At 40.9% G+C, this 26,041-nt stretch overlaps 1 protein-coding gene across 3 annotated transcripts in view; it reads right to left on the reverse strand.

Moving 5' to 3' along the window:
• GDPD2 (glycerophosphodiester phosphodiesterase domain containing 2) overlaps positions 1 to 26,041 on the reverse strand; it is a 93,363-nt gene that overhangs the window by 11,938 nt on the left and 55,384 nt on the right. For all 3 annotated transcript variants that reach the window (XM_044268796.1, XM_044268795.1, XM_044268793.1), the window contains exons 7-13: positions 14,495 to 14,588; positions 14,227 to 14,372; positions 14,061 to 14,143; positions 13,827 to 13,977; positions 13,496 to 13,717; positions 13,184 to 13,335; positions 8,858 to 9,005 (exon numbers count right to left, since the gene is read on the reverse strand). In XM_044268796.1, the coding sequence (XP_044124731.1) occupies positions 8,858 to 9,005; positions 13,184 to 13,335; positions 13,496 to 13,717; positions 13,827 to 13,977; positions 14,061 to 14,143; positions 14,227 to 14,372; positions 14,495 to 14,588 (996 nt within the window). The remainder of the gene's footprint in view (positions 1 to 8,857; positions 9,006 to 13,183; positions 13,336 to 13,495; positions 13,718 to 13,826; positions 13,978 to 14,060; positions 14,144 to 14,226; positions 14,373 to 14,494; positions 14,589 to 26,041) is intronic.

Here is a 26,041-nt window from a genome sequence, read left to right on the forward strand (position 1 = left end):
TTTTGGGTTGAAGTCTTCTCCTTTTTTTACACCAAATGAAGGAAACATCATTGTGACCAAACAGTTAAATTTCATCTGACCATAACACAGACCAGAAGTCTTCTTCTTTGTCTTCTCTGTCCAGATGAGCTTTTGCAAAGGTCAAAAAATTACTTGCTGGTTGAATAAAAGTAACTTTAAGTCAAAATTTGCCTGGGGTATGAATAATTATGGGCAGCACTGTATATTCAATGTATAGCACCTCAGCCAGCCTATGTTCCGGGCGTCCTACTGCCATCCCCTGCGGCCAATGAGGATGTCGGTAGTTGCTTTGAATGCTCTTGGTTTTGCTGACGAGACCCAGAGCATTCATGCTGCAATTATTATTTCGGCCACCAGATGGCAAACCAACATAAGAAATAAGCAATAGACAGTAAAAAAACTCATTTTAAAAATACATGATTGTTCAGAAAAAAAAATAAAAAAAATTGTATAGGCTCATATATGAGATTCAAAATCCTTACAAAAACTTTTAAAGTAAATATGTAAAAAAAAAAAAAAAAATATTACATTTTAAATCAAATATAAACATTATGGCTATCACTGCAACCAAAAACACCCGTACTATTAAAATATAAAAATATTTTTACAATACGGGGAATAGCGTAAAAGGAAAAAAGGGTAAAAATGGCAAATTTGCCATTTTTTCGTTGCTTCTCTTACCCCCCAAAAATGTAATAAAACGTGATCAAAAAGTCACAAAATTGTATCAATAAAACCTACCGATTTTCCCGCCAAAAATGAGCCCCCACACAGCCAGTAGATATAGCTATAAACATAGGGGTCAGAATATGGTGATGTAAATTTTTTTTTTTTTACACTATTTAGACATAATACTGACCCAGAGAAAGGGCGTGGGTCAGTTTTGCCGCAAACTATACACCGTGGGAATAAAACCCGTAAAAGGGTGGAGGAATTATGTTTTTTTTCCAATTCCAGACCATTTTGAAAAAAAATTACCACTTCCCACTACATTGTATGCCATAATTAATGGTGGCATTAGAAAGTTCAACTTGTCCAACAAAAAATAAGCCCTCATACAGCTATGTGAATAGAAATATAAAAAAGTTATGGCTCAAGGAAGATGGGGGAAGAAAAATGAAAACGCAAAAACTTCCGGTAGTGAAAGGGTTAAGGACAATGTATGTGGTGTGGATTGTGGGTCTATATATATATATATATATATATATATATATATGTATATATATATATATATATATATATTTGTAGAATAGCTGTGGAGATCATGCAAAGCAATTTTCTGGTCCCTCGATCACGCAATGTTGTTGCTTAAAGGGGTTGTCTCACTTCAGCAAATAGCATATATTATGTAGAGGACGCTAATACAATACTAATGCATTGTTATTATCCATATTGCTTCCTTTGCTGGCTTGATTCATTTTTCCATCACATTATACACTGCTAGTTTCCATTGTTACGACGTTTCATCACCCGTTCTTATATTAAATTGCAAGTTTTTTCAATAAGAGCCTATCATGCATACTTTGGTGGAATATAAACAGTGCATAAAGTTGCATGTTATATTAGCACAGGTGATATGGTATACCAGAAGGCATATTTTTAGTCTCCAGAAAGCGATATATAACTTTGCATGAGTTGAGGATATCCACACATCCACTGATACGAAATGGAGGATATCATACATTGTACAGTCCTGGTCAAAATCATATTTTACATTGTTGGATCTTAACAAGTAGAGCTTCAACATGCAACAAGAAGAAATGAGAGTGAGACAAAACATTTTTTGAGCATTCAATTTATTGAAAATAACGGTTAAACTGAAACAGGCTGTTTTTCAGCTGATCCAAAGTTTAGGACCACATGCCTTTAAAAGGCCAAATCTGTGCAAAGATGTGGATTCATTGTCATTTTCTGTCAGGTAGTCACACGTTGTGATGGCAAAGGCAAAAAAACTCTCCTTTTTGAACGTGGTCGGGTTGTTGAACTGCATAAGCAGGGTTTCTCACAGCGCGCCATCGCTGCTGAGGTGGGACGCAGTAAGACAGTCAATTGGAATTTCTTAAATGATCGTGAGGGTTATGGAACAAAATAGTCAAGTGGAAGACCCAAAAAAAATTCATCAGCACTGAGCTGGAGGATCCATTTGGCTGTCCGTCAAGACACTGGATGATCCTCGACCCAAATTAAGGCCCTTACTGGTGCTGACTGCAGCCCCATAACCATCAGACGGCACCTGAGACTAAAGGGCTTCAATAACAAAAAAACGTCTTCAAAGACCTCGTCTCCTTGGACGACACAGAACTGCTCGTTTGGACTTTGCAAGAGAGCACCAAACATGGAACATTCAAAAGGTGGAAGAAGGTTTTATTCTCTGATGAGAAAAAATTAACCTTGATGGTCCTGATGGTTTCCAACGTTACTGGCATGACAAGCAGATCCCACCTGAGATGTTTTCTACGTGCCACAGTGGAGGGGGCGCCATAATGGTCTGGGTGCTTTTTCCTTCAGTGGAACAATGGAGCTTCAGGAAGTGAAGGGGCGTCAAACAGCCGCTGGCTATGTCCAGATGTTGCAGAGAGCATTCCTCATGACTGAGGGCCCTCGTCTCTGTGGTAACGACTGGGTTTTTCAACAGGACAACGCTACAGTACACAATGCCCGCAGGACAAGGGACTTCTTCCAGGAGAATAACATCACTCTTTTGGCCCATCCTGCGTGTTCCCCTGATCTAAATCCAATTGAGAACCTTTGGGGATGGATGGCAAGGGAAGTTTACAAAAATGGACAACAGTTCCAGACAGTAGATGGCCTTCGTGCGGCCGTCTTCACCACTTGGAGAAATGTTCCCACTCACCTCATGGAAACGCTTACATCAAGCATGCCGAAACAAATTTTTGAAGTGATAAACAATAACGGCGGAGCTACCCATTACTGAGTTCATGTTTGGAAGCTGGATTTCTGTTTTGGGGGGCGGGTTTATTAATTTTTTTGGAGGTGTGGTCCTAAACTTCTGATCAGCTGAAAAACTGCCTGTTTAAGTTTATTTGTTGTTTTCATTAAATTGAATTCTCAAAAAATTATTTGTCTCACTCCCATTTGTTCTTGTTGCATGTTGAAGCTCTACTTGGAACCTTGTTAAGATCCAGCCATGCTAAATATGATTTTTTGACATTTTTCAAGTGGTGTTAAACTTTTGATCAGGACTTGTATGATGCTTTTGACAGCGTCCTTTGCTGCATCATTTTGCTGGAGTGTAAGAAATGTGTAAGAAATAAAGTCATTTAGACCTAGAGGTTTCAACGTTTGTTAGGTGAACGTCTAATGTCCTTCCTTGCACAAAAGCTTAATCTTGATGTTTTCCCCCTTGGAGGGGATCTCACGTGTTCCATACCCTGGAAACTGATACATGACATCTGCTGCATGGTGCTTCCATAAATGCTGTGAGATGGGGGTATCTTTCTTCTTATTTATGTCCGACAGGTGTTTTCCTATGCGCCTTCTGAACTACTATTTGGTTTGGCCACATATTGCTTGGTATATGCACACGTTGCTACGTACACAAGCCCTACGGTTTTACAGTTGATAAAATAACTTATTTTATAGGTCTGTCCAGTAGTGGAGCTTTTCACTTTGCTCCCTTTCCTTATTACCTTACACACAATGAAGCCTCCACACTTGAAGCTGCCATGTGGTCTTTTAGGGATCAAAGTTTCTTCAGTGGGAGTCCTGTACATGCTGTGAGCAAGTCTGCCCCTTAGATTCCTCCCCTGTCGGTATGTGATTGATGGATAATCTTCGACAAGGTGTCCAATATCCGGGTCCAATCTCAGGATGCCCCAATGGTTTTAGAGGACATGGCGTATTACTTTATTTGCTATATCGCATGTCCCAATAATACATATTTTTGTTATCCTCAGTGGCACGTTCTTTTGGATGCAGTGGGGCTTCTTTATTGCATGCTGCAGCAAGGTGGTTTGTGGGTAGCCCCTTTGCTCAAATCTCCTTTGGTGATCGGTTGCGCTTGTTTAAAGTCTACCCACTCTGAACAATTTTGTCGGGCCCTAAGGTATTGAACCTTAGGGATCCCATGTTTTAGTACTTTTTGGATGCCCACTTTCCCATCTTAACAGAGTTTCTGTCACTGTAGGTTTAAAAAACATATTCATCACTATCTTTCTAGATTGATTAATACGGATATAGATGTACAGAAAAAATGTAAAGAAAAAACACATATTGTTGTTTAGTGTTGAGAAAAATTTATCAAAACCATTTTTAGTGCTATTCACGGTACAATGGATGATGTGCATTGTTCCATGCCTTCCCCAAACACAACCTCTTTTTCCCACCAGCCCAGGTAGAGATTGGAAAAAGTGGAGGCGCAAGGACTCCCCCATCGACACTCCCCTGAACTGGTGGAAGATGCGACCATCAAATAAAAACACATTGTACTCCAAAATATATTGGAGTAAGATAATAACGAACTCTTTATGTTCTGATAGATGTGAACCTCTTTCTGCCAGGAAGGCTCTTACAGCTTCACATCCTTTGTTGTGTGGGATGGAGCTGTATAGAGCTTCCACATCAAGGCTAGCTAAGAGGGTGTTCCGTGAGGCCTCCAATACAAAATACTATGGGTCTGCCCTTTAGGGGTTTAATCCCTTTGTAAATTTTGGGCAGACTATAGAATGATGGTGTAACCGGGTATTGTGGCAGCAAAAATGTTATCTCCATCTTGCTAATGAGAAAGGGGACAGCCCTGACATGTCCCTCAAGATCAATTGGGAGGGTGTTATTACCACTAACTGTTCATACAGTGTTAGCTCATTCGTTAAGTGACTGCACCTAAGAGGTGGGTAGGGAACCAAAGTTTCACCAGGACAAAGATACATAGAGAAAAGGCTAAGAGACCTTGTCAAATGCCTTTTCCACATTCAAGCTGGGAACCATGGAAGGAGGCCAAGGCATAGTAAGGGCCAAAAGCATGGCTGCCACTGCTGTTTTGTAGGAAGCCCTGATGAGATTCATTGAGAATTGCAGGTAAAATCAACTGTAATCTGCTTGCCAGAATCTTGGATAAAAGCTTCTAATCCTGATTTAAGAGTGCAAAGAATCAGATCTCTGCCACGTTAAGTAGCAGTATTATATGAGCATCTTCAAAGTCTAGAGGCACTGTTTAATCCTTATACGCCAATATAGTAAAATTAGGAAAATGTTTTTGTGAGAGAAGCTTCTAATATTTATTGCATAAACCATTGGGGGCTGGGGCCTTGTTATTTGTGAAGGATCTTATAGCTTGTCTAACATCCTCCTGTAACTTTACTTTGGAGTGTCGTGACCGAGCAAGTTAAAAGCCCATCCTGTTCCCACAGGGATAGTCCTTGCTCTTTATGGCCGTACAATGCCACTGTTCCTGGCCCTGACTCTAGAGGGTGTGGTAAGTGAATGAGCACCTGTTGAAAGAGTGGTACTAATCCTTCCTAGAGTGAACATTCTGGTGGAGTTAGGATGAGCAGGTGTTAGGATAGTCCACATCCATCCCAGTGAGCGGCTGGATCTACCAAGATAAGTGAGCAACCATTGGTGCTGGAAAAAGAAGGGCTAAGAGGAAACAAAAATAAATTAAAAACAAAAGCATGATATATAATAACTCAAGTGAAATCTGTGAAATCACAATCTGCAATGACAAAATGCCATAACGGCAAACATCCCGCATTCAAAGAACACAAGAAAATGTGCAGAAGAGAACAGAAATAAAATAATGACGAAGAGCCACACCAAGTAAATAAAAATGAGGAAGATGTTCCATCAGTGAGAAGAGATTTCTATTGTTGTCTCACAGGGTGTAGTAGGCGCAGCTTAGAGGATCCGAAATCTGGAGATGCCATTGGGTTTCCCCTAGGTCATCCCAGGTGAGGATGTGATTGGCCACAGTGACCCAAAGCTTCACTGGGTACTGAAGCTTAAATTTATAGTTGTTGGGGCAGTGACAAAGGCAGGTGCAAACAATCGTCACCTTCGATTATTATACTAACTTATATAGCGCTGACATATTCCACAGCACTTTACAAACATTAGCATCAACCTGTCTCCAGTGGGGCTCACAATCTAAGTTCCCTATCAGTATGTCTTTGGAGTGTAGGAGGAAACCCACACAAACACAGGGAGAACATACAAATTCCAAAGTGCTGCCCACTTTGATACACTGAAGCAGAGTAATCTTGGAAAATAAGAATGGAGTAGACCTCTATTGGACTCTAAGCCTTGCATGCACAGTGGCATGAAGAATATTTTCCTTCATCTGGAAACGAAAAAAAAATCTTGCTATGACCTGACATGGGCACGTCTGTTAATCTCCCCCATTAGAACCTATTCTATAGATTCTCAGTTGTCAGAGGTAGAAGTTCTAATGTAAGGCTGCCCAGCATAGCAAGTATGAATGTTGCAATACATTTTGGCAGTTCATCTCCTTTTATGGTTTCTGGAATACCCAGGTATTATTTCTTCTATATCTGTTCTCCAGGCTGTCTAAGCGATCAACTCTTGGGAGGTGATCCTCTCAGTTAGTGTAGAAATTGTGTTTTTCCTCTCAAAAGCATGCATCTCCACCTCCATGATTTTCTGTGCACTGGTGACCTGGGCCAACGCTGTAGTTATGGAAGTATAAAGAAGACCCAGACGTTTGTCTAGTAATGGCATGAGAAGTCAAAATTCCTCCTGTGCCATGGTTGTGGCAGATGTGCCCTCCTCCATTAAGGGAATAATAGACTCTTGTCAGCATTGGTTAGGAGATTCCGGTGTATCATCCAAGTCAGATTCCAATAATTGTGGGGAGCTTGGACTTGGAGGAGCTGGAGAGGATGGATGTAGAGTGCCATATTTTCTAGTTGAAGATCTGGGTAGTAGCCCAGTTTGTGATGAGGTAGGCATTATAGAGGCTTTTTCTTTTTTAACCATACCAGAGGAGCAATTGAGCAAATATTTGTCTGTTGCAGGGAGGAATTAAACCAGGAGCAAAAGTGAGAGGCAAAGTTTGCTGACTGTAGAAGCTGAATTCAATATTACCTCAGGGTTACATTAGGTCAGACGTTGTGACTTGTAGCATCTCATACTGCACAAGGACCTAGTGTGCAAATTTTCAGAAGACATTTAACTAAATGAATTGGGTTTAATGGTTATTACACACATTGACCACTTGGTGGCACTATTAGCTCAATTATCTAGTTATGGAGCCAGGTGCCAAGATTGAAGTATAAGGTCAATATTGTAGTAGGAGCTCTGTAAGTAAGAGCTTTGAAAACTGCTTGTATACCTTGCAGAGAATGGTGCCAAGTGTGATGTATACAGAACTAATCTGCAGTGCACTCAGTGCTGCAGCAGAATGATATGGTGCATTCCAAGAACACCACCTCTGGGACTCGCTCCTATCTCCAGAACGGGCCACCCGAAGTGAAGGTGGAGCAGCCACTCTCCATTCACTGCTATGGGAGTTCCAAAAATAGCTGGGCGCTGGCAGTACCATAGCAGTGAACGGAGAGGAGACCGTGCATGCACGGTGCTCTCCCTATTCATGCTCAGTTGGCCATTTTCAGAACTCTCATAGCAGTTATAACAGGGGAGGGGCCCGTTTTGGAGATAGGGTTCCAGATGGAGATAGTTGCAGAGAGGAAGTGTGCTCAGCTATTTTTGTAAGTTCCATAGCGTCGATTGGAGTGCGTACCGCACATGCACGGCCACCTCTCTGTTCATCACTATGGAACTGCCAGTGCTCGGCTATTTTGGAACTCTCATAGTGGTGAATGGAGGATGGCTGCACATGTATGGTTGTTCTCCATTTACTTTGGGTAGTCCATTCGAGAGACAAGAGCAGGTACTACAGGTGGAACCCGCACCTACCTGATAATGACATATCCTAGCCAATAACGGAGATTAGAATACCCCATTAAGGAGTTACTACAGTCAGAGGAACGGATTGTGATAAGTTCTGCAGAGGCAAAACGGGGGATGTTCCCAGCATCATCAGGGTTTGAGAAGGTCAGTATCAGAAGTGCTTTCAGTAAGGAACTGTAAACCCCATCACTATTTTCAATTCCACAAGATGTCCAGCTCACCGGCTAGTTTTATAGCCACTGCAGATTAGGTGGACTAGGAGTAGAGGGATTGTGCTTCTCCAAGGTAGGTTTGCTGGTGACCAATCCTTGAACCTTGGGATGTAGATCACCACTGAAAGCCAGGAGAAGAATGCAAGAGGACTTCCAGACTTTAGTTTGCACTCTCTTCACCAGGACCCCTGAGAAATAAAAATGGCAGCTCCCCCAGATAATAGGGGAGAGTAGTGACACCTATTTGTACCGTGGGAGGTTTCAGCCCCAGATGGCTCCTTTCTTGAATGGATTCTTTACAGTGGGGAGTGAGAGCTCATGTATGATTCAGCCACATACAGATGCTCTGCCTCACAAGTCCTCCAAACAATGCAAACGTTTTCCAAAGTACACTGCCACTTTAAGTGTGACAACCAGTATATGACTGAAATTTCTGTTGTCACTTTGCAAAAATTGGCCACAAGTCCATCTAGTCTTCCCCTATATAATTTCCTTGTTTTTAATCTGAGAGTAGATGTATGTATCTGAAGGACGTTCAATTAAAATCACTCACAATAAAGTAGAAAAAATAAAAAATCTCTCAATCTTTTGATGCAAATCACTGATTTACAAGCATGTGGCCATTTAAAGTTTTGGAGAACAGTCTTATTTAAATCTGATGCTGATAGGAAAGGATCAGCTGAATGGATAGATATACAAATATCTTCTAAGGTTGTAGTAACAGTACAATCACTTACCAGCAGCCATATTGGTTGCTTGAGATCCTTAAGAAGATGGAATGTGTTAGAGGTGACAGACGTGGCTCCAGCACACCATACATGGGAGAACAACCACGGTTTGTTAACCACAAATAGATTCACTGAAATATTATCCTGACGATACGACCTTGGAGAGATGAAACATAAAAAGGAGCTCAAATGTATCTGTTAATAACGACAAGCAATTTCACAAGCTCAGCATACACTATATGGAGAAAAGTATTGGGATTCAGGCCTTTCATAAAATCCAGCCTCTATCCATGCAGTCAGCCTTTACAAACATTTCTGAAAGAATGGGTGGTTCTAAAGAGCTCACTGAATTCCAGTGTGGTGCTATAATAGGATGCCATGACTGTATCAAGTGGGTTCATGAAATTTCTTCCCTCCCAAATATTCCACAATCAGTTGCGAGTGATAATTTTGAAAAAAATGGAAGCATTTAGGAACCACAGCAACTCGTCAACAAAGTGGTAGACCACGTAAAGTTACCCCCAGCAACCCCCACTTCTGTGGCTTGTCATGATTGCTCTCTCAGACTAGTGCAGGCAGCAGCTCTGTCCGTTCCTATACGTATATTACATTTGTCATGTCAACGTATTTACGGTCATTGTATAATACTGTTGAGGGGGCCCGGACAATAAAAATCTTTTATTTTTCCTCCTCCTAGACGGGCCCCTTGTTAGTTCAGGCCCCATAACATCTGCTTCACCTGCATCCACTTTAGCTATGCCCCTTCTCCTCTGGCATTAACATGATCACAAAAACTATGCAGGAAGCTTCATGGCCTTACCTCACCAAGCACAATGCTAAGTATCAGATGGAGGGGTGTAAAGCACACCACCACAGAACTCTGGAGAAGTGGAAACATGATCTGTGGAGTAACTAATCACACTTTTTTAGCTGGCAGTGTCATGGATGGTTCTGGATTTGGCGGATGCCTGGAGAACGTTACTGGTCTGACTGCATTGTGTCAACTTTAACGTTTGTTGGAGGAGGGATAATGTTATGCAGTTGAATTTCAGAGGTTGGCCAAGGCACCTTAGTTCCAGTGAAGGGAAATCTTATCAAGTGAAGATTATGCACCCTTGTATTTTTTATTTTACTACATTTCTTAATTAGAAAAAAAATCTAGGAGGACATGATCTTCACATGATCCAGCAAACCTTAATGCTTCAACATACCTAAGCATTTTGAACAGCTGCATGCTTCCAACTTTGTGGGAACAGTTTGGGGAAGGCTTTTTTCTCTTAGACCAAGCAAGGTCCTTCAAGGCATGGTTGGGTGAGTTTAGCATGGAAGAATTTGACTGGGATTAAAGGAATTTTCCATTATTATTTTTTTTACTGAGAACCTATGAATACCAAGCACAGCCACTATACAATGTATGACAGACACCGTGCTTGGTAAGAAGAGAGAAGGCTGCATTGCTACTGTGAGAGTCGCTGCCTTCTCAATCTGCTGACCCCCACCAATCAGATACTGATTATCTATCCAGGGGAAAGGTCATCATAAAAAAAACACTTGGAAAATCCCCTGAGGAATTAAAGGGGATAAGTATGTATATGCTCCACAAAAACACTATTTCACTGCCTGAACATATCAAAATCAGGCTTAGGCCTAGTTCACACGAACATGTGTGACCCGTGCTCGTGCTGGGGCCAGCAAATAGCGGGCCGCAATGCGCAATCGCCGGCCGTAGGTCAGCCGCATTGGATCGTGGACCCATTCACCTTAATGGATCCGCGATCAGCCCGTTCCGCTAAAAGATGTTCTATCTTTTTGCGGAACGGAGGTACGGGACGTAACCCCACGGAAGCACTCCAGAGTGCTTCCGAGGGGTCCCGTCCCGTGTGGCCGCTCCGCGATTCCGGATTTGTGGACCCATTGAAGTGAATGGGTCCGCATCCGTGATGCAGAATGCACACGGAACTGTGGCCGTGTATTGCGGCCCGCGATTTGCGGGCCGCAATACGGCCACAGATCACACACGTTCATGTGAACTAAGCCTTAGAGGGAAGGGTGTGGAGAAGGACGACCAAAAAGATATGCACCATCTTCTATCCTCCAAAGAAAGTGTGAACAAAGTACCGTAGCTCATTCCGTAATGCCATATTTCAGGAGCTGCCTGGTCTGTGTAATTATACTCTGATTGTTCTGTGGCTGCCAGTACACCATTCAAGATCACTGCCTGAAATAAGGAGATGTCACAGACCTGATTTCCTCGCTATGTGCACCCTAGTGATAAGCTGTGTAGATTGTACAGAAGAGCGAACATGTAATGCCTATGTGCTGTAATGCTGCCATGTCTACTGACTGAGTTACTATAACCGATAGACCCCCTCATAGTGATCAACGTGTTTCCATGCCAGTGTATGTATACTGGCATTTCTTTAGAAGTGCTTGCTAGAACAGAAAACATAACAGTATTGTGCAGTCAGCTAAGCCAGCACCGCTGTGACTGCCAAGAATGGCCAACCCTGGATATTTATTGCGCACCCTACCTCCCCTGGGCATGCCTAATGTACGAGCAGCAAGTCAGGAAGGTAGGCATGTGAAATCATGGCCCCCCGACCCTTTCCTCTGCAAATACATTGGAATAGCCATGTGGAGGGACACAATGATGCATCACCAGTAACCAGGGGGTTCATAATGCCCTACATAAACGTCATTGACTAGTTTACCTCTATTAAAATGCCCAGTATGCAGGAACAATAAAGGAATATGACACATAGCAATCAATGGTAACTAGATCCCTATAGTTTGGTGATCAGAACACTATGGATAGGAAGTGGAGACACTGTAGGAGAGTATCTATGTAATTTGGTTTAAAGGGGGGGTATGGATAAATGTAAGATAAAAATAATGGATGGTATCTTATCACGTGAATTTTAAATTTCAGACCAAGTTGCAACTCAAGGAGCGTTGATATGGTTTCTTAAGGACCTCTTGTGGGTAATGCCTTTCTGAGAAACGGACATTAAAAACGTCCCTCTTCAACTGTATGGAGGATGTTGGTCTATGAGACAGACAAAATAGAACAGGTTTTATTTTTTCACAACCGTTAGTCACTGGCCGGATACTTATCCGCTTTAATTTCTGTTGTAACTACTTGCATCCCCCATGTAACAACAATTCTGAAACATCTATTCTTATAACTAGGTTGTCCCACACTGTCACTGGTAACACCCAGCAGTACCTTTACTGCAGACTGCAGTAAACTTATAGGAGCGATAATATAGGAACAGCAACAACATAGAGTTATGAGAATAGATGCTCCAGAATTGGTATTAGATGGGGAACGCAAGCAGTTACTAAAACCGACAGGTTAGGAGAGGCAACGCGTCCTCTTTATTAGAGATGTGTGATAGCCGTTAAAAAAAAAACATTCATCACATGTCCATTTTTCACGGTCGTATAAATGTATCCTAAATCTCTCTCCAAAGTCCTGTGCTGCATTTTGAAGTCTGAGGAACTTAGGTCTGTGACATCTCCTTATTTCAGGTGGTGATCTTGAATGGTGTACTGGCAGCCACAGAACAATCAATATAATTACATAGACCAGGCAGCTGAAATATGACATTACTCAATGAGCTTTCTTGTTCACACTTTCTTTGGAGGAACATGGTACATATATTTTTAGTCATCATCCTCTACTACACCTTTCCCTTTATGCCAGATTCTGATATTACCAGGGCACAAGGCCCAAAACATATATATTTTAGATTCTATACTAATCAGCAGTGATTTTCCTTTTAATATTCCGTTCAGGCAGTGAAATAAGAATAAGACCGGTCCTGACATCAACCTCATCGAACTCTGGAATAAACCAGTAACATAGTAACATAGTATAGGGCAGAAAAAAAGACATTTGTCCATCCAGTTCAGCCTCTTATCCTGCAAGTTGATCCAGAGGAAGGCAAAAATAAAACTGAGGTACATGCACGAAGATTGTAAGTCAGGCCTTCTCGTCCAACATCAGTGTCTGATTTGACCTCACAGATGCTTTTGTAGACGAATGGGCAAAAATTCCCAAACACACGTGGCAAAATCTTGCAGAATGCCTTCTGAGAAGATTAGAAGTTGTTTTAGATGGAAATGGGGAGACCAACTCCAAATTATTGTCTGTGTATTTAGAATGGTATGTCATAAAGCTCCTGTACATGTAACGTGTAGGTGCCCCCATACTTTTGTCCATGTAGCGTACCTAAAAATGCATCTAAGTCCTTGACTGTCATTATTGTCCACAGTAAAGAAGAAACTATAATACAACAAAATCTGTGAAAAGCACTGTACATGATTTCTTACCTGATTTCGCTCACACTTATATTTGTATAAGATAGATTCACAGCATCAAAGGTGTCGGTGTCATTTTTTTCCCTCTTTCTACCATAAATCTGTTTGAAACCTGGAGCTGTCTTTATAACCTGCTCCCGCTCATCATCTGGGAGCCAGAGTATCTGAAGGAAGCAGGTGACAAGTAAATTTTTTTACAATATTAGAATCTGTATATTTTATTTAATGTTGGCAACATTAGGGACCGTAAAGCTGTATTTAATTTAATACAGAGGAACCTCCTTATTGGTCCCAAGACATTGCAGAGCACAGAAGTCAACTCACCAGATCCTGGCGTATAGAAACGTTCAGAATTGTATTAAGAGTTACATTCACAAAGCTCTCTTTATATGGGTGTCCTGAAGGTGGCTCACGCAAGTCAAATATTATAGAGATGTTGAGGTCCTTGCATGCAATCAAAACATCCTCAAGAGAAGGAATTTTCTGCAGCTTAACCTCTTCACGTTCAGCTGGTGTCACTGATCCATCTGTTCCAAAAGGGTTTTTCTAAAAAGAAACAGAGATGGTTAAATACAAAAAAAATGTGTATAAGACTAAAAGGTAAGGAGCTTGGAAAAAGCATCATTTATAAAGACAGTAATACCCTATTTATTACCTGCAGAAACCATTCACCAGCATTCAGCTTCTGGAGTTCAGAAAAGGTAAAATTTGAGCTGTTTTGACTTGAACGGAATGGAAAAACTTCTCTCACGTTGGTTGTCCTCAGCAGAGTTTCATCATGCATTAGGAAGGGGATGCCATCCCAACTGAATGGTTGGAGTAAGGGAAGACTATTGATATCTGCAGCACTAGTGGTTGTTAGAGAGGAAAAAAATATATGTTCTCCTACCTCACCATGACATCAGTTTCAAACACCTTTCCTCCAGAATTCACCATCCTGTCAAATGACATCATTGTATTTTCTGGAGCAAGCTGGAAGAGAAAAGCCAGTGACTGATATCAACAACCAGTCAAATAATAGAACAATCTTGTTCTAAACTGGCCAGATAGTGTACCATTGGTGCCCCACGATGACCCATGATCCTTGGTTTGGGAGGAAGTTCTGATGCCTTCATGATACAGGGTGAGGAAATGAAGAGAGGACTCACAAACAGAGCACAAACGAGGATGATGTATACCAATGGAAGTAGACATTTCAACACTGCAAGGACAAAAAGAGGATGATAATACCAAACCTATATACATACACAAAAACTATAATACAAGTATCTCTCTTTAATCCCCCTCCAGCCCCCAAGTGGTGAAGAAATGCCAGCTGATTACCTTTACTCTTTGTTTCCCAAAAATAACGAGCAAGCACCCAGGCCAGTACAGACACACCGATCACAGCTCCTATGTGCAGAAAGGGACTTGTTGCCTAAAATAAAGACAATAAATATATGAAAAAACAAACAAAAAAAACAGTATGACTCCTCTAAGGGTACAGCTGTAATAACATGCATACACATGAACAATATTACACACCCAATATACATTTAACAGCAGAGAACATGCACAAGCATCACACATATACAGCAAAACCTCTATATGCTGACCAGCCACCCAAATTTACTGAGAAATGGGAATGGTCCTCAAAGAAGAAAGTATACAAAATAATGATCGGCGTGCAAAACCCCTTTTCCCACTGCTTGGAAACAGCCCAACTTTACATGACTCTAGCCTGTTTTTGTGCCCACCCATCCACTAGGACAACTGTGAAAATAGTACCTGGTACATATTTTTGTAAGCGAGCCGAGTCAGTACCATGAAGATATTGCTTGTTAGTGATTGGTCTGACATAATCATCACTATGTATATGTTCGGCATCACATCAGAATATCACACAGAACCACACCCATACTAGGACTAATAAAACAGGTGTGGTACTGTACACAAGTCACCCCAGTGCACACATATAATCACAGGTTGCCCCATTTGTATGGCAATCTCCATGGTGACACCTCCCTTTCCAACTTCAAGATAGCCCCATTATAATTGATCCCTAGAAATGCACCCCTCTAATTCTTGGTCCACCCACTAAATCCTGGTCTCCAACATGGCTCCCCTTTCATTCCTAGCTCTAAACATAGCTCACTTCTCTTTCCTAGTCCTAAGCATGGCTTCCCCCGCTTTCTCAATACAGATCATTCATTATGTCTATTAAGTAGGCAATATGGTTTATTTTTTTCAGATGCATAGACTTTTGCTTAAAAAGTACCAAGACACAATTCTGTTACATATTTTCATAATATACATGGATTATCCATGCAAGTTGCATATTAGTTAATTAAACCCCATTCCTTTACATAAAGCAATGGCATGACACGTTGGGCTCACAAGAGTGAGGAAGACCACACACAAAGCACATGTCACAAGTGAAGGGACCATTCTACTTAGTATATTTTTCTCATTCACATTTGCATATAGAAAGACAAGCAAAATTTGTGTATTCACAGACTATGCTACATGGAAAGATCAACAATCCTAGATATGCAAGTGTGACTAAGGTCTAAATTCATCCGTAACATCAGTGATATATGCCACAAAAATGAGAAGAAATGCAGTACAAACTTCATGCACATCTGTGTTTTTTCCCCATTGACTGTGGTTGTGTTGTTAAATGCACAAAGTGTCTTCTAGGCCTAAACTTCAAGAGTGCTCTAACATGGTGCAGACAAAATATCAAGGAAAGTATTCTGAAAGCGGTTCTGCAGGATCAACTCAAGCTTCCCAAAACACTATTCCTAACTAAAGCCCATCCACAATACATCTCACGCAACTCTCCCTCAACCTCTGCCACATTTTTCACATTTTGTTATGTTGCGGCCTTGTGCTAAAATAAAAACAAATTAAAGTTTTCAACATCATTCTGTACTACCGTAAATACCCGATAATGACAAAGTGAAAACAGAATTTTTGAAATATTTGCTAACTTATTAAGCACTTCACATCCATCCATAGGATATAAACGTCCTATGGGTGAATGTTTATCTCTGAATGGACGTTCTGGAACGTCCATTCAGAGATCATGGCTGCACGCTAATTGTGCAGCTGACGAGCGGGGGGCCCACTGTCAGTGACAGCAGGGCAACCCAGAGAGAAGGCAGGGATAGTTCCCAGGTGTCCCTGCCTTCTAAATCGCTGTATACACAGAACTCAGCTGTGAAATTAAATATCCCCCAGAGGTCTTGTATGACCTTATGGGGGACGCAAAGTGTAAAATAAAAAAACTAATAAAAGGTTTTAAAAAAAATTAAAAATAAAGGTTTAACATGTATTTGGTATTGTCGCGTCCGTAACAGCTGCCTCTATAAATATATATCACATGATCCACCCCGTCCGATAAACACCATAAAATAAATAAATAAAAACTGTGTCAAAAAAGCCATTTTATGGTACTAATAAAACTGTCACCTCATCCCGCATAAAATGAGCCCCTATGTAAGAAAATCGCTAAAAAATAAAAAAAACTATAGCTCTCAGAAAATGGAGACATTAAAACATCACTTTTTTTGTTACAAAAATGCTATTGTGTTCAAGTCAAATAAAAAAAAAAGTATACATGTTAGGTATTGCCGTGTCCATAGCAACCAGCGCTATAAAAATATCACTTTACCGTCAGGTGAACACTGTAAAAAAAAAAACTGTGCCAAAAAAGCAATTTTTTTGTCACCTTACATCACAAAAATTGCAACACCAAGTGATCAAAAAGGTGTATGCCCCCAAAATAGTACCAATATAACTGCAAAGAATGAGACCCTAACTAAAACAATCGGTAAAAAAATAAAAAAGCTATGGCTCTCAGACTATGGAAACATTAAGAAATCATTTTTTTTGTTTCAAAAATGCTATTATTGTGTAAAACTTAAATAAATAAGAAAAAGTATACATATTTGGTATTGCCACGTCCGTAATGATATGCTCTATAAAAATGTCACATGACTTAACCCCTCAGGTGAATGCTGTAAAATAAAAAAATAAAAAAAAACTGTGCTAAAAGAACCAATTTTTTTGTCACCTTGCCCCATAAAGTGTAATAATGAATGATCAAAAAATCATATGTACCTAAAAATGGTACCAATAAAAGCATCAACTCTTCCTGCAAAAAACAAGCCCCTGCACAAGACAATCGGCAGAAAAAAAAAATATGACATTCAGAAAATGGAGACACAAAAACATAATTTTTTCAAAAATGCTTTATTATGTAAAACTGAAACAAACAAACAAAGTAGACTATTTGATATCATTGTGTCCGTAACAACCTGCTCTATAAAAATAGCACATGATCTACCCTGTCAAATGAATGTTGTAAAAAATAAAAAAACTGTGCCAAAATAGCCATTTTTGGGTTACCTTGCCTCACAAAAAACGTAATATAGAGCAATTAAAAATCATATGTATCAAATAGTACCAATAAAACTGGCCACCTTATCTCCTAGTTTCCAAAATGGGGTCACTTTTTGAGAGTTTCTACTGTAAGGGTGCATCAGGGGGGCTTCAAATAGGACATTTACTTTATTTACATTTGACCCCCTAACGCGTGTTGAGACGTAACAATCGAATTATTTACAATTGGTCACTAGGACCATTAATTGTCTCTGGATTGACACATGTTATTGAAGTGCTAAAATTTTACATTTATTACTTGTCCATAAAATTAACTAGAACTGACGTGATCAGCTGTGCCTGCCCTGTCACTGGTAGTAATCTGAATATAGTCTGAATATTATGGTGAAACCACTAGAGGGCAAACTTCACTTTTAACTGCCTAGCTATCTCCACTACTTCCACATGGCATCTTCCGTGCTCTATTTGGTGCACACTGTTTGTTTCACAGTGCGCTACCTGCTGACAGCGAGTGCCCTCCTAGTGTTCACTTTACTACTTGTAAATGTATCAGAACTCCTTGCTTGGCATGGCACTTGCTGGCTAAAACACAAATATATCACCCTCTGCCCCCCGACATGTTTCGCCAAACACTTGGCGTCATCAGGGGTATGGGCAATGAATGTGTTGGGGGCGGGACCGGGCTTTTGAAACCTCCCTGCACGCATCAAAGTTACGCTGGCTAATGTGTATCTCTTTTACTGTTAGATACGGCATTCGGCCAATCCATATTCGCTTCTCAAGGAGCGCTTGATAAGTGGGTCCTCCCACTCATCTCTTTACCAATAAACATTTGGCTGCGCCTTACATGCTTGCGCTCAGACATAGTGCTGATCGCAAGTGTCGTCTGTTATTGCGCATGTCTGGGCACTTATTTTCTGATTTCACTCTCTCCCAATATAGATGCGCATGCGTCCGGTCTTAGATTGAATGAACTCTTCCTATCCACAGCGCGTACTAGTTCTTATACTTGTACGCCAGCTGAGTGCCTCTCATCAGCGCGCATGTCTGGATACTTAGTGTTATTCTCTTCTAGATGTCATGGTTTACTGCGCCTGCTCAGAGCGATAGAGCAGGCTAGTATGATCTACTATTGCACATGTGCTGGGACTTCGTCGCTGTCCCTGCTGTACATGACAGGGCTGTAGACCTGATGGATGCTTGATTGCAGAACTGTGCCTGCTTTCCTATGGCGACCTGATAGAATGGCCCCCTTCTACGCGCATTTGGGACATCCGATCCTCATCAACTAGTGATGAGTTGATGCTGAATATTCTTTGCCGTTCAACTGCCCAGTCCCATGGGCGCATGCGCGCTCATTGGGGCATGAAACCATATATTTTCCAGGATCCCTCATCTGTATATTTACTCAACAATCATAGGGTGCCCAGAGGTTTTACCTTACTAGTGTGTGTCTACATAATTGGTATAGCTATGGGATCTTCCTAATTATTTATATCTTGCATGCCATATCATAACCCTAATGGGGATAGATTAGATATTATTGTTCCCTCTCCCATCATTGCTGATCTTATTATTTCACGCTTAATGTGGGTAATGACATGCATCTACTGCTCAGCATAAATCCATGCTCTCTTCTATATTTTTGGCAGATACCCTGAAGTACCCAACCTCACTATATCCCATCTGTAGCCCACCAGGTATGTATATATATTTTACTATATTTTATTTTATACCATAGTAGGATTTTGGATTTTTCAAGATTTTTAAGAGGGATCCCTCTTGTGTCATATGGTTTCACTTACAATATAGAGATACATGTTTACTTAGTCATATTGCAGGTTTTACAGGACTGGTTGGCCGCCCTGCTGTTGGTCATCATGTAGTTCTATAGATAATTTATCTCTAATGTATTTTATCATTTTAAAAAAAGGTTATTGGAGGTTATTATATGTCTTGAAAGGGGTGTATCACTGATGGTATTTATGGTGCTGAGATGTTTGGAGATGCGCCGTCTAAGTTCTTGTGTGGTTTTGCCCACATAGATTTTCGGACACATTGTATGGCATATACTACTCCCATAGATTTACAGTTTATATATTCTTATATATTATATATCAACTGGATTTAAAAATTCCTTTTTTTGGTATCATTTTTCCGCAGAAACTGCAGTCGCCACATGGGTATGATCCTACCGTCCGGAGCCAGGTAGGTTTATCTTGTTTTTTGCCCTGGGTAAAGTGACTATGCACCAATTTTTACTTTATATTCTGCCCCCTCCTATATGTAATAGCTGGTCTAGGGGTAATGATCTCTTTCAGTTCATCATCTGAGAGTAGTATATGCCAATGTCGTCTTAAGATATTACGTATCTTTTCGTGTTGCCCATCGTAGTTGCCTATGCATCGTACTACTTTCTCATTTTGATTTCCAGGTTGTTTGCTGCCGAGAAGTAAAGTGGTTCTGTTGCATTTTTTGTCCCGATTATATGCATAATGCAAGGTCTTTTTCGAATATCCTCTTAACAGAAATCTATCATATAGGAGCCTACACTCTTCCTCAAACCCTTCAATTGTGAAGCAATTTGCCCTAAGGTATTGCCCAATTGGAATTCCTTTTTTAAGGGTGGTAGGATGATGACTTTGCCAGTGTAATAGGCTGTTTGTAGAGGTAGGCTTCCTATATATAGTAGTTTTAACGCTGCCGTCATCCTCCAGGGTAATCGTGAGGTCTAAGAAATTAATAGTTCTCTTGTCTATTTCAGCTGTAAACTTAAGGCCTAGTGAATTGTCATTAAGTTCCTTGACAAACTCAAGAAAATGTGTGCTAGTGCTATCCCATAAAATTAAAATGTCGTCTATAAAACGACCCCAGTATAGTATGTGATTTGTGAATTAATAATTATCTTCTGTGAAGACTGTGCGTTCCTCCCACCACCCTAAAAATACATTTGCAAAGCTAGGTGCACAAATCGTCCCCATAGCTGTCCTGGTGATCTGTAAATAAAACTTAACACATAATTATTTTATATTTAATGGTAACAGAAATTGTAATAGTGATAAAACTAAATTATTGTGCTCTTGAAACTGTGTGCCTTTGGTGTTTAAATAATATCTAATTGCTTCTAGGCCCAGATCGTGTTTAATGCTGGTGTAGAGGGCCTCTACATCCAGACTCGCTATCAAGGTGGTTTTGTTGACCTGGATGCCCTGGAGCTTGGTCAGCGTGTCCTTGGTATCTTTCAGGTATGAGTATAAACTGGATACAAAAGGGGATATCATCTGGTCCACATAGCTGCTGATCCCCTCACACAGACTTTGATTACCTGACACTATGGGCCTCCCTGGATAGGGTCACGTTTTTTATGCACCTTGGGAATAGCATAGAAAGTAGCTATGGTTGGATGGGGGTTGTAGAGAACTTTCAGTTCTTCTTTGGTGATGAGATCTCTCTCTTTCGCTTGATCTAGAATAGCTTTCAGATCTTGTTTGAATTTCTCTGTGGGATTTTCTTTCAATAATCGATATTTATTAGTATCCTCCAAGAGGGCCATCACCATATATACATAGTACTCTTTATTAAGGAGTACTATGTTACCACCCTTGTCTGAGGGTTTAATTTCTAGATTATTGTCTTTCATCAGACTGTCCAAAGCTACTTTCTCTTGTGGAGTTAGATTTGATCCCAAGAGTGCTCTTCTAGTTTTTATTTTTTGAAGATCCCTGGTGACTAGGTCTACAAATGACTCTATTTTCCCATATTTCGTGAATGGTGGGGTAAATCTTGATTGTGGAGTTAAAGTACTATGTGGTGCCCTTAGTGGCACTATTTCTCCTCTATGTTCTCTCTGTAAGTCTTCTAAAATTTGTATTGCTTGTACTTCTTTGGCACTTTGTTTAATTGGATCTCTCTCTCTCTTTTATGTTCTTTGTGTAGGGTCAGTTTCCTCGCAAACAAATTGATGTCCTTAACTCAACTAAAACAATCGAAATAGGGTATTGGTGTAAAGGATAGACCTTTACATAGCACGGTTTCGTGTTCTGGTGTTAGTGTCAGTTCGGTAAGATTTATGATTTGCATTTCTTTATTAACACGTGTTAATCCAGAGACAATTAATAGTCCTAGTGACCAATTGTAAATAATCAAATGAGACATGGCATCTAAAAACCAGTTCAGCAAAATCTGCCTTCCAAAAACCATACGGCGCTCCTTTTCTTCTGCGCCCTGCCGTGTGCCCTTACATCAGTTTATGACCACATGTGGGTTTTTTCTGTAAACCGCAGAATCAGGGTAATAAATATTGAGTTTTGTTTGGCTGTTAACCCTCCATGTGTTAAAGAAAAAAATTGATTAAAATGAAAAATCTGCCAAAAAAGTGAAATTTAGAAATCTCATCTCCATATATGTTTAATACTTGTGGAACACATAAAGTGTTAACAAAGTTTGTAAAATCAGTTTTGAGTAACTTGAGGGGTGTAGTTTCTACAATGGGGTCATTTATGGGGGGTTTCCACTATGTAAGCCCCACAAAGTGACTTCAAACCTGAACTGATCCTTAAAAAGTGGGTTTTGGAAGAAAAAAAAAATGACATTTACAAAATGATGCCAACATAAAGTAGACATATGGGGAATGTTAAGTAATAAATATTTTATGAGGTATCACTTTCTGTTTTAAAAGCAGAGAAATAGAAATGTTGAAAATTGCAAATTTTTTAAAATTTTTGGTAAATTTGGGACTATTTTATAAATAAAAGGTGAAATACATTGACTCAAATTTATCATGAATTGTCATGAAGTACAATGTGTCACGAGAAAACAATATCTGAATGGCTTGGATAAGTAAAAGCTATTACCACAAAATTAGGCCTGGTCAGGAAGGGGGTAAATGTCCTGGATGTGAAGTGGTTAAAAAGGAAAAGCTAAAATCTTCCAGTGTTTGGCGTCCCCTGCCAGCACTGCTATTGGCTGGAACAATGCTCCAGCCAATGGCAGCGCTATAGCTGCACAGGAAAGGGCTGAACTTCCCTGCATGCAGCCATTCTAGCTGGTAACTGCATGCAGAGAGGTTCTGTGCCCCTCTGTTCTGCTGGTTGACTTGCTGGGATTTGTGATGCACCAACACTGCGACTTCAACTGTTCCTGTAAAGAAGAAGAAAAGAAAAACATATGGAACTGCTGCAGTGATTTTTTTTTTCCATTTGCAGCAGTTTCTAGATCCCTAAACCGTCCCTGTCCCTTCCCGCCCTCCCCCTGTCCTTTTTTTTTACGGACGCCATTTAGTCCGTGGGTTTTTTCTTTTTTTTATATTCCAACTCTGCACAACTTTTTCTCTGTGCGAGCTGTAACCGCCAAGTGCTGTTCAGTGCATACCTGCCTAATCAGCACCTGGGGATTATTCTTTGCGCTTTTTTTTTTTCCACATCTGTGTTCATTTTTTGCCAATTTTTCTGTGTGCGTGTGTGCTGAAGCCCCAATAAATAGTTTGCTCATTTTTTTTGTTTTTTAAAAAAAAATAATTGGTGGGGAAAAAAAAAGTTGCAGTTAATGGTAGGTAGTTAGTTTTATATATATCTCAATTTCAGTTAGTGTCAGTTTAGGATTTTGCATGAATGCACCATCTGCGTGCGTGCATTTTGCAACCATTACTGATCGCGTCTGCTCAGTTTTCTCCTCTTTTTTTTGTGCAGAGAATCATTTATTTATTTTTGCTACTTTTTGTTCTATTTTTTTCTCCTAAATTTATTTTCCAATTTATTACAAGCCCCTTCACGTGTGAAAGCACCTCATACACACCCCACACTAAATAAAGTTTTACATATTTCACACATTACACCCCAATTAAATAAAAATGTTCCGTCCGTCCCAACGAGTTTACTCAGCTGAAGAGGCATACGCGTATCTTGCCTCTGATACTGAGTCGGCCAGTGAGGGAGAAGAGGATGCCACTTTCCTCTACTCCTCTATCCCCTCATCATCATCATCCGGTGATGAGGGACCCTCTAGAATGTGCCCCAGGGTAGCAGCGGAGACAGCCCCCCAGAGTGACCCCATATGGACCCCACCCACTCAGAATTATCACCCCCAAATTCCTGAGTTTGTGGGCAGCTCAGGAATTCAGATAGATTGTGTGGGCTTTACTGAAATTGAATTTTTTTAAATCTTTTTCTCTGAAGATTTAATACATTTGATGGTTACCCAAAGAAATTTATGCGCCCAGCAATTTATTTCCCAGAACCCCACATCGCCCTATGCTAGACCCCTAGGTTGGACCCCAGTAAATGCAGCAGAGATGATGACCTTTTGGGGGCTCTTGCTGCATATGGCCGTTGTTAAAAAAAGAATAATAATTACTCAATATTGAAGTGTGCACGTTTTTTACCACACTCCAATTTACAGTAGTGCCATGGCCCGTAATCGATTCCAAGCAATCCTGAAATGTTTGCATTACAACGATAAATGCACAGTGCCCACCCCAGAATGACCCCACATCTGTACAAAATTAGGCCCGTCCTTGACCACTTCAACGCAAAGTTTTCAGAAGTGTACACCCCATAAAAAAATGTCTGCGTAGACAAATCCCTATTACTTTTAAAAGGGAGGATGAGATTCCGCCAGTACCTGCCCAGCAAGCAGGCAAGGTATGGCATAAAAATTTAGAAAATCTGAAAGAGTAGCTCTGGGTTTACGAAGGGAGGGACACCTGGATTGAACCCCCAGAATGCCCCCGTCCCCGTCCTAGGAGTTAGTAAGAAGAAAGCGTGGGACTTACTGCACCCACTGCAGGATAAGGGTTACCATCTCTACGTGGATTATTACTACTCGAGTCTACCACTGTTCCGGTCACTAAGTTCCAGAGGTACTGTGATGTGCGGCACAGTACGCAAAGATCAGAGATTCCTCCCTATATCCCTGGTAGGGAAACCACTAAGAAAAGGACAAAGCCGTGCTCTCCTCAATGAGAACACGTTGGTGGTTAAGTACAAGGACAAGAGAGATGTCCTTTTACTGACCACCATTCACGCAAATACCAGCTCCCCCCCTGCAGCTGTACGATATACCACAACCACTGTCCCCAAGCCAGACTGCATCCTGGACTACAATAAACACATGAGGAGGTTGATCTTTCAGATCAACTTCTGAAGCCCTACAATGCCACACGAAAAACAAAAGTGTGGTACAAGAAGCTGGCCGTGGCCCCTTGTATAGATGGCGCTGTACAATGGGTTTGTGCTTCTAGAGAGCATCCAAGAACATTTCTACAGTTTCTAGAGGTGGTGATAAAGGCCCTTATTTTTTTTCTAGTCAAGCAATCGAGGGCCCCAGTACTTCTGCAAGTTACGGTGCCCGAGTTGCACCAGGACAACATTTTCCTGGTGAACTCCCCCAAACAGCAAAAAAGGGAAGGACCCAAAAAAGATGCAGGGTGTGTTCCAAAAGTGGGATAAGGAAAGATACCATCCACCATTGTGAAACCTGCCCTGAAAAAATGTATTTATTGCGACATGGCACCTAAAATCCATGTCTGCCAATTCAGGCCTGTTTTTTGCAGTTTGCCTGCTGTGCACCCATACAACAGGCTACAAGCACACGTGGGGTGTCTGCAAAAAGGGGAGAAAATAGGGAAACATATACTGGGGTGCATTTTCTGCTTTAAACCCTTGTGAAAGTGAAAAATTGGGGTCTGCTAGTAATTTTTCATTTTTACAAATGTGTGCTTTGAAATGCCTTCTCTAGTATTTCTGCCTTCTGTGAGTCACTTGTTTGCTGAAAAGTGCCCTTTCCACCACTTAAAATATTCGTACGGCGCTGCTCTTTCCGAAATGGGGTCACTTGCTGGGGTTTTTCATTTCTGGGGACTGGGGACCGGGGAATTTATTGAATGCGACATGGCACCTAAAATAAATGTCTGCCAATTAAGGTCAGCAAAATCCATATTTAACTACCTACAAGGAAATGCCAAACCGCTTACAAATCAATATGAATGTTATTACATAATCCAATACATCAATAAAAACATTAGTGCAGAGAAAGGCGACATCAACTGGTACCGTGTATGAAATACATACAAAGGACCAAGAACCGTTACCCATACTGTGTCTCCACCAGGATGGCGCCAGTACCGACGTGCATTTCGGCGAACCTTCGTCTAGGGGACTAAGTCTACTGTCACACTCGCGTTCTGGCTTTCAGTTTGAGAGATCCGTTCAGGGCTCTCACAAGCGGTCCAAAACGGATCAGTTTGCAATCTAATGCATTCTGAATGGAAAAGGATCAGCTCAGAATGCATCAGTTTGCCTCCGTTCAGTCTCCATTCCGCTTTGGAGACGAACACCAAAATGCTGCTTGCAGGCCCCATAGCAATGAATGAGGTTGCGTGAAAATCGCAAGCATCCGCAAGCAAGCGTGGATGCGGTGCGATTTCCACGCACGATTGCTAAGAGACGATCGGGATGGAGACCCGATCATTATTATTTTCCCTTATAA

The sequence above is a fragment of the Bufo gargarizans genome, chromosome 9 (assembly GCF_014858855.1).
Source record: "Bufo gargarizans isolate SCDJY-AF-19 chromosome 9, ASM1485885v1, whole genome shotgun sequence".
In the NCBI taxonomy this organism is placed as follows: Eukaryota; Metazoa; Chordata; class Amphibia; order Anura; family Bufonidae; genus Bufo; species Bufo gargarizans.